The following is a 13,021-nucleotide window of genomic DNA, read 5'->3' as shown; positions in this document are numbered from 1 at the left end:
GGAATCGAACCCATGACCCTTTGGTTCACAGGCCACGCTCAATCCAGAGCCACACCAGCCAGGGCCATTTTTATTATTATTGTTCTTTAAATTACACACATACAAAATACTTTCGCGTGTATAATAAAGAGATAATAAAAAGTAGAAAATAAATTAATGAAGCTCCTTTATTCTTCTATGCTGACTATAACACAAGCCAAAAACCAGGGAGTCATCCTTGACCACTACCTCAACCAAATCCAATTAATTATTGCTCCTAAATCTTTCTAATCTTCCACAGCTTGATCCAAACCTCCTTCAACTCTCACTCGGAGCACTGAAACCCCATCCTCTTCCTGAAGGCAAAGAAACCACTTTTTAAAATGTGATTAATTGTACCTTTTTAGTTTGAATCCAATCTTGTCCACATATTATCTGAAGCAAGAGAGATAAGTAAGTTGGCCAAGACCACGAAGCCAAGACATGGTTGAGAAAGGGTTCAAAATTTACTAGTCTTACAGAGAACCAACAATGCCTTTCCCACCCACTATCCTGCCTTGTATTGAACAAGATAATACTGGGAAAGGCTTAGCCCAAAACTAGCACAGGGTAATTATTGGTTAAAAAAGATCAATTTCTCCTTCTCTAATCACCCCTCACCATGGAAGTGACCTTGTATCCAGGTGTGAATGAGATGTCTTTGGTATTCAAAACCTGGGTCCTTGGGGCCAGTAATTGGGTCACATGAGTACCCTCTGTCCCTACTTAAAAAAAAAAAAAAATCATATCCGCTCTCCTCACTTGGAATTTTGGTGGAGAGTACCTGGAACCCTGGCACAGGCACACTGGGAGGATACCAAGGTGGCCGTGCAGAACAGAGGTAGGGTGGAAGCCACAGCTGTGGGACTTCCCCAGCTGCCCAGAATGAGTTCGAGCACAGCGGGTCAGCTCTTCGCCGTGGCAGCCCTTTCAGGGTGTCTGTCCGGGCTCTCTGCCCTGCGGCAGGCACAGTCCCGCTCTGAGTTCTCAGTGTTCAGCACCAAGCATGACCAGGGGTAAACGTGCAGGAAATGAGAAGTCTGGGGACCCCCGTGAGCTCTTCAGGTCGGACTCAGGCACCTTGAGATGTCTTTCTTCCCTGACATACTCTTCCGCTGTTTCCACGCCATCCACCATGAGTCCCCACAGCTGTGCCGCTTTCTGGACCATGGGATCAAATATAGTTGGCCAAGCCAACGGAAGCTTGTAGGCTGACTCTCCTCTGGACAGTTGCCAGGTACAGGGTTCTCCCTGCCTGGAACTCTCTTTCCTCTTCTTTTACAGCCTCTGTTGATTTCCATATTTAGGGGGTTACTAAATGTCACATACACTTGCTTGTTGAGCTCAAAGGTCACCTCCTCCAAAAGCCCTTCTGGCCTGCCCCTTTAGGTGCTCCTCTCCATGGTCACTGCACCTAGGTGGACCTCTCAGGCCCTAGACCAAATGTCTCATGGACCCCAGGGACCAGTCCTGATTCATCGCACTGTGGCCATCACCTGGCAGTGCTTGCGAGGCATCAGACTAGGTAGAGGCGACACCTATAGAAGGCACTTATCTTACTTAAGAGACCTACCTCTGAAGGAGACAGATGCTGGTTGGGATCCCAGCTCTGCCACTTGAGAGCCTGGGCAAGTCCCTTTCTATGAATTTGCTGGTCTGGCTTAGAAGCCCAGAAGTGAAGTTTTGAACTACCTGGCTAAGCTGCCAGGATAGCCATTATGCCCTCAACCCTAGGGGAGGGGCAGGGAGGACCATTCAGTACCTGGTATGTGGTAGGCCAGGGACCTGAGCTCTGTAAAGAGGTGGGGAAGTTACCGTGGGGTTTGCCCTTCTCTGCCCTAGTCTCATCTCCACCCTCAAGTCACCTAGAAAACAGAGCCTAAAACAAGAACTATGTACAAGAACTATTTATTTGGGTGGTGTAAACCCAAGGCACTGAGAGTGAGAAAAGGAAAGCAAGGCGAAAGAATGGGAAGTAAGACAAGGAGATAGCAGGTGGAGCCCTGCTTCACAAGCCTTGAAGAAGCACAGCAGTTGTTCACTGGCTACTTGGGAGATCTCCCCATTGGCTGTACTGTTTGGAGAAACGGTGCCTTGCAGCAATCAGGGGAGGGAGGGAATAAGAAGGAATTTATTCCCCTGGGTCTCCCCCGTCTCCCATTAGTCAAGCCTTAGCCCAAGCATTAACTCCCCAACACTCCACGGTTGCTAGTGGCTACGTGAGATGCCAGATCCCATTGCCCTGCGGTGGGGCATTCCATCCAGGTCTGGGAGTGGTGGGAGGAGACAGAAACTCTGGGCATGCGGCTGATGAGTGATGGACAGTATCTGATTCAAGATGTGTCCCATAGAGTCCAATACCGTTTGTCTCATTTACCAAAAAAGGAAACATGGCATAGTGATCAAAGACCTTTCCCAAGGTCACAGGGCTAGTAAGTGGTAAATTCAAGATTTGAAGATAGCCTGGCTCTGGAAACTGTGGAAGACCAAGATAAGGAACTTGGATTTCATGTAGCAGGCAAAGGAGAGTCACTGAAGAGTTTCAAGATGGGGAGTGACATTAAAGAGCTTTTTAATTAAAGCTCCCTCCCAATCTCTACTTTGCTCCAGCTTTCCATGTGGCTAAACTCCACAAAAGCAGGTGGCCGCAGAGACATAGGGGCATTTAAGGCAGTTTTTGAAGAGTCCCTGACAGGGTTCAGAGCTCATACGGGCTTCATTCAACACTGCCTCATAATCTTTCTTGGTCTGCGTAAGCCTGTACCTACCAAAGAGACTGGCTGGTCGGAGGCAGGCAGGATCTGGGTGGAGAAGCCAAAATGAGGGGAAGAGGAGATTGACCTAAAGACCAGAAGCAGGAGGACCAGCCATCTGTCCATCGTTGGCCTGTGGACTGGGGGACCCTGGCACCCGCAGATGAATCCTTCGGTGTTGCCTGAGGTGGTCAGATCTCATGAACTGTCGGCCACACTGATCACATCTATGCGGTCTGTATCTGGTGTGTATCCGCATATGTCGTCCAAGCTCATCAGAACGGAAGAATGACCAGGCGCAACCTTCCCACATACACTTATAGGGCCTCTCACCTGGGAAGGGAAAGTGACAACGGAGAGAAGCGATTAAGTAGAGGAATTTAGGCCAGTCGGTGGGAAGGAAGGGGGTCTGACTCTGGGAGGCAGAGCAGCCAAGGTTGGGAGATCAAAAGGAAAAACACAGGAAAACAGGAGGCAACACGATCAGCAGTCCCCATCATCTTGGTACAGCCACACAGGACTGTGGGAAAGCAAGCTGGTGAGAACAGCACAGTTTGTCATCCCAAAACTGAAGGACAACAGGCTAGTCACCAACCATTACAAACCTAAGCCCAGAGACTCCTCCACTCCACCCCGCCCCACCCCACCCCACCCCACGTACTGGGCACATCATTCACCTGTGTGTTTGCGTTGGTGACTCACAAGGTGGGAGCGCTTAGTGTAAGCTTTCCCGCAGTCCTCGTACTGGCAGCAGTAAGGCCTTGCAACTGCAGATCTCCTCCTGGGAGCCCTCTCCTGCGCCCTGCAGTTCTGCTCTGCTCTTTGTGGAGCAGGTATGGGCTGCTCAGGTAGGAAGGGGTCTTCCTGAGGAGCTGGCTGGCTAACAAAAGAGTCCTGGGATTCGAAAGCCAGCAGTGATGGGGACCCAGTTGGGGGCATTCGGCAGTTGTGGGGCTCTCTAGGGGGCAATATCTGAGCCAAAGAGGGGAGCACTGCCTGGTCCTCAGCAGAAGGCATGGTGGGGGCCAATAACATTTTAGGTGTCAAAGAGTCTCTATTAGAAGGTGTTGCTGGGTGGCATGAATAGGGCATTGTTGGAACGCTAATGTGGGACATCATTGGGATTCCACTGGGACCTGTGTCTGGTGGCCCATTGGAGGGCATCCTTAGGTTCCCCCTGAAGGTCATGGCCACCCCTGGAATGTTGGGCTCTCCGAAGGACATCATCTGGGGCCCCTTAAAAATCCTCATTGCTGGTTGGGAGGGAGACATCCCCGGACAACAAATCATTTGGGAAGGAGGGAGAGTCACTTGGGGGCAGTAGTTCACACCATGCTCAGGCAGCAACACACCGAAAGGTGGGCCCATTTCATTCGCATTCTGCTTCGGCGCCTCAGCAGAAACCAAGGGGATCCTCTCCAGTTGTGGACACTGCAGAATGTGTTGAATGCCCGATGGACCATGGTTCCAAGAGGTGTGCACTCCACTGCTTCTGGGAGATGGAGACATGTCCAGCACGCACATTGACTCCTCAGTATCCTTGCGGGGAGGGAGGGAGAAAGAGACAGAGATGAAATTCATCCTAGCTCAAATGCCCGTTCCACATGTCCCTCCTCCCCATCTCTAGAGCCCACCCGAATCTAGGCCTCCATCATCTCTTGCCTGAATTATGCTACCTCCAGGCCAGTCTCCAGCTTGGACTCTTCTAAGACACAGGCTTTGCTGATAGGACAGTGGAAGCCGAGGTGTGACTCATGCCGTTTTTCTTCCTTGGCATGTTGGTTTTTGGTGTTTTTTATTAAATGTATTGATTAATTTTAGAGAAAGAGAAGTGTCAATTTGTTGTTCCAATTACTCATGAATTCATTGGCTGATTCTTGTATGTGCCCTGACTGGGGATCCAACCCGCAACCTTCGTATATTGGGATGGCTACCTAAGCAACTGAGTTATCTGGCCAGGGCAATGGTATGTTTTTGTTTATTATTTCATAAAAAGCAACAAAAAGGGCAAATAAGAATCTAGGCTTAGAAAATAAAAAGAAAAGAAAAGAAAAAAAAGAAAAGAAAACAATGGAAGCTTCAGATGGCTCCCGGTTTTAGCAAAGCTTAGAAACCATCTGCAAACATTTCCCTACAGAAGAGGGTATCCCCAGAACGGGAACTGCTGTGGCAGGTCTGGAGTCAAGCATTGGAGGAGGTAAGAAAAAGAGGCAGACTTTTAAAAGCACTTTTAAAAAGGGTAGAGGAAAAATAAACCTCAAAAAAAAATCTTTAAAATAAAAAAAGATGGGGGATTGTCTTGGAAGGCAGGGCAGTAGCCCTTGATGACAGACTGGCATAAGAGGAAGGAAAAAACGGGATTGGTGGCAGGACCTCTTGAAACAGGATAGGATTCAAAAATCCTATCGTTTACAGTGTCCATTGCTGTAGTGACACAAAGCGCTCTTGAGATGGGAAAGCTACCCCATCACCTCCCATCCACTCGCCTCCATGGGACAGTGCAAAAAAGACTAAGCAAATATGAAAACCAAAACATAAGTTAAAAAATACAGTATCCACTAAAGATAAAGAAAGATACAAAAACTCAAATCAGAAATTAAAGACTGTAATTTCTGAAAAGAAAAATTCACATGAAAAATGCTGCCACAAATCAAAGAAAAATTAGTAACATTCAAATACAACTTTTTTAGAAAGAGGAAAAAAAGCAGAACTTAAGAAAACAATTGCAGCTTTTACACCAATTACAGAATCACAGAGCATGGAGGAGGGGGATAATGGTGGAAAGAAGGGGAAGGGACTAGTCAAAGGACATGCACGAATGACACGTGGACATGGACAACAGTGCGGGGACTGACTGTGGGAGCGGGGTCTGGGCTGGGCAGGCGAGGGCAAGGGGGGAAATGGAACAGCTGTAACAGGATAACAATAAAAATAAGTTTCAAAAGGAGCACAGAGCAGAAATACATCATTCATTAAACTGCACACTTTAAATGTTTATACTACTAAACATTTAAAGGAAAATACCAATGTTTTCCAAATTCTTCCCAAAAACTGAAGGAGAGAACACTTCCTAACTTATTCTATAAATGTATCATTGCCCTGATACAGAAGCCTGACAAAAAACATCATAAGTAAAGAAACCAATAGACCAAGTCTTTTATGAATATAGATGCAAAAATCCTCAACAACAACAAAAAACTAGCAAACCAGATCCACCAGCACATTAGCAGAATACACAACATGACCAATTGGAATTTATCCCAGAAATGCAAGGGTGATTCGACATATGAAAAATCAATCAATGTAATGCATTACGTAAGTAAAATAAAGGGGAAAAAACACATCACCTCAATTGATGCAGAAAAAGCATTTGAAATAATTCAATACTCTTCATGATTAAAAAACACTCAAAAACTAGAAAGAGAAACTTCCAACATAATAAAAGGCATCCATAAGAAATTCACTGCTAACATTATACTCAAGTAAAAGACCGAAGGCCTTTCCTGTAAGATCAGGAACAAGACAAGGAGGCCCAATTTCACCACTTCTTTTCAACATTGTATTGGCATTTCTAGCCAGAGCAATTAAGCAAGAAAAGAAATAAAAAGCATCCAAATTGAAAAAAGAATTAAAACTATCCCTGTTCTCAGATAATACGATCTTATGTGCAGAAAATGTGAGAGACTACATACGCACTGACACAAACTTGTTAGTACTAATAGACAAATTCAGCGCAGTAGCAGAATACAAATTCAACACAAAAATATCAGTTGTTCCTATACCCTGACAATGAACAATCTGAAAAGGAAATTTGGAAAACAATTCAATTTATGATAGCCATCAAAAAGAATTAAATACTTGGAAATAACCAAGGAGGTTAACTTAATCCCTGAAAACTACAAAACGTTGCTGAAAGAAATTAAAGGCTTAAATAAATGAAAAAACATGTTCATGGATTGGAGGACTTAAGTTATGACATCAATGTTACCCAAAGCAATCTATAGATTTAATACAATTCTGAACAAAATCCTTTTGGCAAAGATAGAGAAATCCACCCTAAAATTCATATAAAGTCAGCAGGAACCCCAAAGAGCAAAAAAAACAACCAAAAAACAAAAAACAAAAAAAACCCCACAAACAAACAAAAATACTTGAAAAACTTACTACAAAGCTATAATAATCAAAACAGTATGGCATTAGCATTAAGAACAGACCAATAGCCCTCAGTTGGTTGGTGTACCTCAGTTGGTTGGTGTGGCTCAGTTGGTTGGAGCACTGTCCCGATAAACCAAAAGGTCATGGTTCAATTCCAGGTTAAGACACATACCTAGGTTGTAGGTTCGGTACCCAGTCAGGGCATTTGCAAGAAGCAACTGATTCATGTTTCTTTCTCAAATTGATGTTTCTATCCTCTTACTCCCTTCCCCACTCTCTAAAATCAAAAAGCATGTCCTTGGGTGAAGATTTAAAAAAACAAACAAAACATAGACCTATAGACCAACAGAAATAGAGCCTAGAAATAAACCCTCACATATATGGTCAAATGAGTTTTGGCAAGGTTGCTTATACCACTCAATGGGGAAAAATATAATCTTTTTTATAAAACTGGATATCCACATGCAAAAGAATCAAGTTGGAACCTTACTTAACACCATATAAAAATTAACTCAAAATGGATCAAGACCTAAAGATAAGACCTAAAGCTATAAAACTCTTAGAAGAAAATGGGGGAAGTTTTATGACATTTGATTTGGCAATTTCTCAGATATGACATCAAAGGCATAGGTAACAAAAGATAAAATAGATAAAGCTGGACTTCATCAAAATTAAAATTTTTGTGCATCTAAAAACACTATCAACAATATAAAAAAGCAAACAAGAGAACAGGAGAAAATACTTGCAAATCACTAATCTGGTAAGGGACCAATATTCAGAATATATATTTAAAAAACATCTGAAACAAAAAAATAAACAACCCAATTCAAAAATGAACATGGAACTTGACTAGGCATTTCTCCAAAAACATACAAATGACCAATAAACACATGAAAAAATGTTCAACGTCACTAATCATTAGGGAAATTCAAATCAAAACCACAATGAGATACTACTGCACACCCACTAAAATGACTATTATTTTTTTTTAAAAATAGCATTAGCCTTGACTACTGTGGCTCAGTGGGTTGAGCATTGTCCTGCAAGCTGAAAGGTGGCCAATTCAATTACCAGTCAGGGCACCTGCCTGGGTTGCAGGTCAGGTATCTGGCTGGGGGTGTGCGAGAGGCAACCAATCAATGTTCCTCTTGCACATCGATGTTTCTCTCCCTCTCTTTCTCTCCCCTTTCCCCTCTCTCTAAAAATAAATAAAATCTTTTTAAAAAGCATTAGCAAGATGTGGAGGAACTGGAATCCTTGTGCACTGCTGTTGAGAATGTAAGTGATGCAGCCACTATGGAAAACAGTATGGCAGTTCCTCAACAAATTAAAAACAGGATTATCAGCAATTCCTCTTCTGGGTATACACCTATAAGAACTGAAAGCAGAGAACTGGAATAGGTATTTGTACCCTCCTGTTCAGAGCAGCATTTTTCATATTAGTCAAAATGTGGAAACAATGCAGGTGCCCATCAAATGATGAATGGATTAAAAAAGTGTGGTATAACCATACAATAGAATATTGTTCTGCCTTAAAATGGAAGAAAATTCTGACACATGTCTCAACCTCAGTGGACCGTGAAGACATAGTGCCAAGTAGAATACACCAGTCACAAAAGGACAAATAATGTATGATTTCATTTATATAAGTTACTTAAGGAAGTCAAATCCAAAGAGACAGAAAGTAGAATGGTGGTGGTCAGGGACTAGGGGTTGGAGGAGGATTAGGAAGTCACTCTTTAGTATTTAGGGAGTTTCCTCCTAGAGATGGACGGTGATGGTGGTTGCCCAATGATGTACATTTGCTTAATGTTACAGAACTACATGCACCTAAAGATGGTTATAATGATACTTTTACATTATGTAGACTTGACGATTTTTAAATGTTTTTAAAAAGGACACAAAAGTGATACCCACTGGCCAAGTCTGTGAAAATTTGAGAATCAAAAAGAACAATGATTGTTGATTTTAATAGATTGAATCTATGAAAACTCATAAGCCGAAAGTGTCAAGAAGTCAGCTCTTATCCCAGCTTCAGACTTTGTGAATTGAAGTGAAAGAATCAAGCAGTCTGTCCTTTCGGTAGGAAACTTGTTTCAAAACCACCAAATGATTCCAGTTGTTTAAGATAAATCCTACTTTACAGAAGAATACAACCTAATAAATATAGAAGGAATGGTAAAATTGGAAAATCATAATATTACAGCCCCTAATGAAACTTTTGATTGAAGAAAAATTAATATTTGGTTGAAACCAGTAGGTGAATGCTTGGTGGGAAACTGGGACATTTGGATGCATCCAAGGCAACAGTACACAGGTTTTATTTCTGACTGCAAGGCTAACGATACGCTCGACTAGGCTATCGATCAGACTTTTCGCCACCTTAATTCAAGGGTAAGCCTAGTGTCACCAAATGTGGAGGGCCAGGGGAGCCTCCTCATGTAGTGCAAGATGGAGCTAACCATGCCTGAGACATTCTTACCAAAAACCAAGAATCCAATTAAACTTTAAGATCCAACTATAATTTAGAGGTAATACAAGAGATAGAAGATTGAGCTAAATGATTCCATGAGAAACCAATTTGATAAATCCAGAAGAAGGAACATTCTATAGGACAAAGATCAAGATCATGAAAAAAGGAAAGTTAGGAAAAAATTTCAAAAAGACCCAAAGAACATAATACCCACACGCAGTGTAGTCTTAAATTGGATCCTGGTTTGGACATATCCACTGAAGGACATTTTAGGGGAATTTGAATAGGAATTGCTCTAAGATGATATTAAAAGATTATCTATTGCCCTGGCTAGACTGAGCACTGGCCTGCAAACCCAAAGGTTGCCCGTTGATTCCTAGGCAGGGCACATGCCTGGGTTGCAGGCCGAGTCCCTGGTTGGGGGTGTGCAAGAGGCAACCAATCAATGTATCTCTCACACCATTGTTTCTCTCCCTCTCTTTCTCCCTCCCTTTCCCTCTCTCTAAACGTAAATAAATAAAGTCTTTTTAAAAAAGATTATCTATCATTAATCTTGATAGGTTTAACAATGTTTTGACTATAGAGAGGGGGGGAAACAATCTTTTTTTCCTTGGCACTCAAACAGGAGCCTGAAAGGAGAAAATTTTTAAATGCTACAAAAGTTGGGGAGATCCTGTTTCATTCCCTACTATACGTTCAGCAACTAGCAGAAGTAGACACATAGGAGGTCCCAGATAAATGTCTACTGGATAGGTATTTCTGGTGTCCCATCCCCTCTTCTCTTTCTGATCCGTCACAGGCAAACTTCTTGGGAAGTGTCTAAACTCGCCTTCACCACTTCCTCACCTATTAATCCCCCAACTTCACTCCTGTCCCCATTGCTCCACAGAACCAACTTTGTGTAAAGGTCACCACTGACCTCCAAATCACTAAGTCCAAAACCTTGTCAAACTCCTCTTTGCTGGACGTCTCAGGAGCTTCTGAGACTACTGGCCACACTCTTCTTGAAATGTTTCCTTTCCTTGGCCTCAGGAACACGTTGCAGGGACACCTACCCACACACTGGCCTAGTTTTCTCCTTCCCTTCTCTCTGGTCCTCCTCCTTCTCAGCCTCCACTACAGGTTTCCCTGTGCTACTCTCAGGCAATCTTTCTCATGCTAATGATCCATTTCTGTTTATATTCCAATTATTCTTAAAACAATAGCTCCAGGGCAGATCTATCCCGAATCTTCCAACTGCCTAATGTTCTGTCCATTTCGATAACCCACAGGCACTTTGGACTAAGTCCAAAACTCCTGATAATCCTTACCCACCCCCAAGTCACCCCCAGAACGTTAAAAACAAAAACAAACAAAAAACACCCCACCACCAACGACTTAATCCTGTTTCTTCTCATCCTTTCCTCTCTCAGAAAATGTCCACTATTCTCACCTAGTTGTGCAAACCAGAAATGTGTTCATTGTCCAGGATGCCTCCTTCACCACCTTGATCCAAGAAATTACCAGCTTTTGTGATGTCCAGCTGCAAAACATTTCCAGGATCTCCATCTCCACTGTCACCTCTCTAGTTAGGCCGCCATTTTAACTTCCACTTGGATTATCACAATAGCTTTCTAACTATTTCCTTGAGTTCTGCCCACAACTGCTAGGGCACTCTTTTAAAAAAATGAAAATCTAGGTTGGAAAAAATGCAAAGCTAACTGTGACTGATCATGGTAAACTCATCAATGGCTTCCCACTGCTCTTGCAACAACCAGCTCAAACCTAGCGTGACCTCGATGGTGCGGAGATCCCCGCCTCCCCGCCCCCTTCCTTTGGGCCACTCTCCCCTCACTCTCTGGGCCTGGCCTCGCTTCCTCCAAGGTGCATACAGTTTCTGGTCTCAGGACCTGCAAACTCTTCCCCCTAAGCAGTTCTCCAGTCCCAGACCAAATCCACCGATGTCTTCTCTGTCCTAAACCAGATCGAACGCCTCTGCTATTTGTCCCCGCGGTCTCCGTATTTTCCGTCACAATTTGTACACTTCCGATCATACAGTGATTTATTAGTAAAATGGTATAATGTCTTAAGGAAAATTCACCATGTATTCCCAGGGTCTGGCAAAGGCCTGATCCTTTGTAGGACTCCAATAAACATTTAATTTTTCTTCCGTGTACGTGTCCCACTGCCTTCCTAACTTTTTGCCTCCTTTCCTCAGTACTCATGTCCCTCTCCTTGAAGCTACATGGAACTTTTTACCTGAAACCAGCACAGGCGCTAACCGTCGGCGAATATGAATAAACAACACGTGATTTTGTTGTTGTTGTAGACCTATAGGGTAATGTCCAGTTGCAGAATCATTGCACTTTTTTTTCAATTACAGTTTACATTCACTATAACGACACATGATTTGTGTCCTCGATCTTCCATCCCTCCCAACCCCGTCCCTCGAATTTCTAGAGCCCAAAGGTCTGCTTTCCTCCACTCCTCCAGCCTCGGTTCCTCCAGCCCCCGCGCCCTGCCCTGAGGCTGACGCCGGACCCACCTCTGCGAACTGGTGCTGAGCTGCCTGCCACTGGCTCAGAACCTCGTCCTCTTGCTCCATCTCAGCCTGGGATCCGCCGCACCTCGGGACTGGGTGCGGGCCCAAACCACAACAGAGCAGATCTGAGCCCTGCTGCCGTGGCGTCGCAGATCGGGTGGTGTCGCGTACCTCCACGCCACAATCACCGCGTTCCACCTCTACTTCCCGCCGCGCTGCAGGGCGGGGTCAAGGGACGCACCCAGCGACCCACCCCGCGGTCGCAGCCCCACCCCGCCCGGCTCTCTCTGCCCAGGTGCTTCCCGGGCAAGACCTCAGACATTCACAACTTCTTAGGTCTCAGGTCTGCCCCTTTCACTCTTCAGCCTGAGCCTCTCTGTTTGGCCAAAATGGGGATGGGGACACTGAAGTTTCAGACTCCGGCTTGGACTTGTCGACCTCAGATGAAGAAACAGAGAGTGGCTGCAGAGAGTGGCAGATCGGGCTGCAGGGCCTCTGCAGACATGAGGGCCTCCGCCACCACCCATCCAGGCCAGGGCTCTCGCCCTAATCCCCCGGAGGCCTGGATCTTGTCCACCAGGGAGGGCTGACCCTCCTGGGTAAAAACCCAAAGCTGGGACTCCATGGTATGAGGTCTTTCTTCTATGACACGTATGGAATACCTGTTGGGTGTCAGACCCTGGTGTTTGGAACTAGGGATACGGTGGCAAATAAGACAGAACAAAGTCCTTGCTCTTAAGGAATTTTCGTCCTAAATGGACAGACAAGAAATAACTATAATAAAGTCAATAATATAATCTTAGACAATGGCAAGTGCTATGCAAAAAACGTAATAGAGAAATGTGGCCTAAAAGGAGCCGTGCATAGGCAGAGGGAAGGAACCTGAAGCAAGAAAGAGCTTGGTATGCTAGAGGGAAACTAGGACAGCCAGCTGACCCCGGTTATGTGAGGCGGAGGAGAGAACAATGTGAGGACAGAGATGGTTAAGGTCTTGAAGATCATGGGCAGTAGTTTGAATTTTATTCTAAGTGTGATGGGAAGCAACTGAAAGACTTTAAACAGGAAGTTGATGTAATCTAAGTTTTTAAAGTAATCATTGGG

The 13,021-nt window shown here is 44.4% G+C and overlaps 1 protein-coding gene across 1 annotated transcript; it reads right to left on the bottom strand.

Moving 5' to 3' along the window:
• Positions 1–2,859: 2,859 nt before the first annotated feature.
• On the bottom strand, positions 2,860–11,986 carry KLF17 (KLF transcription factor 17). Its single transcript, XM_054571622.1, has 3 exons — positions 11,924–11,986; positions 3,449–4,310; positions 2,860–3,104 (listed from the first exon to the last, which is right to left on the bottom strand). The coding sequence occupies exons 1-3, from the start codon at positions 11,981–11,983 to the stop codon at positions 2,860–2,862; spliced, it is 1,167 nt and encodes a 388-aa protein (XP_054427597.1). The 5' UTR covers positions 11,984–11,986.
• Positions 11,987–13,021: the final 1,035 nt, after the last annotated feature.

The sequence above is a fragment of the Pteronotus mesoamericanus genome, unplaced genomic scaffold (genome assembly GCF_021234165.1).
Source record: "Pteronotus mesoamericanus isolate MK-2021 breed Mesoamerican mustached bat unplaced genomic scaffold, CSHL_Meso_final contig_221, whole genome shotgun sequence".
In the NCBI taxonomy this organism is placed as follows: domain Eukaryota; kingdom Metazoa; phylum Chordata; class Mammalia; order Chiroptera; family Mormoopidae; genus Pteronotus; species Pteronotus mesoamericanus.
Note: the sequence above shows the minus strand (reverse complement) of the source record. Positions and strands in the feature narration are given on the sequence as shown.

Excerpts from the sequence above, each read along its gene's own strand:
- KLF17 (XM_054571622.1), bottom strand. The coding sequence starts at position 11,983 with ATGGAGCAAGAGGACGAGGTTCTGAGCCAGTGGCAGGCAGCTCAGCAC. Across the intron at positions 4,311-11,923 it reads CTCAGCACCAGTTCGCAGAG|GATACTGAGGAGTCAATGTG; the intron begins GTGGGTCCGGCG and ends CCTCCCCGCAAG. Across the intron at positions 3,105-3,448 it reads TCACCAACGCAAACACACAG|GTGAGAGGCCCTATAAGTGT; the intron begins GTGAATGATGTG and ends TTCCCTTCCCAG.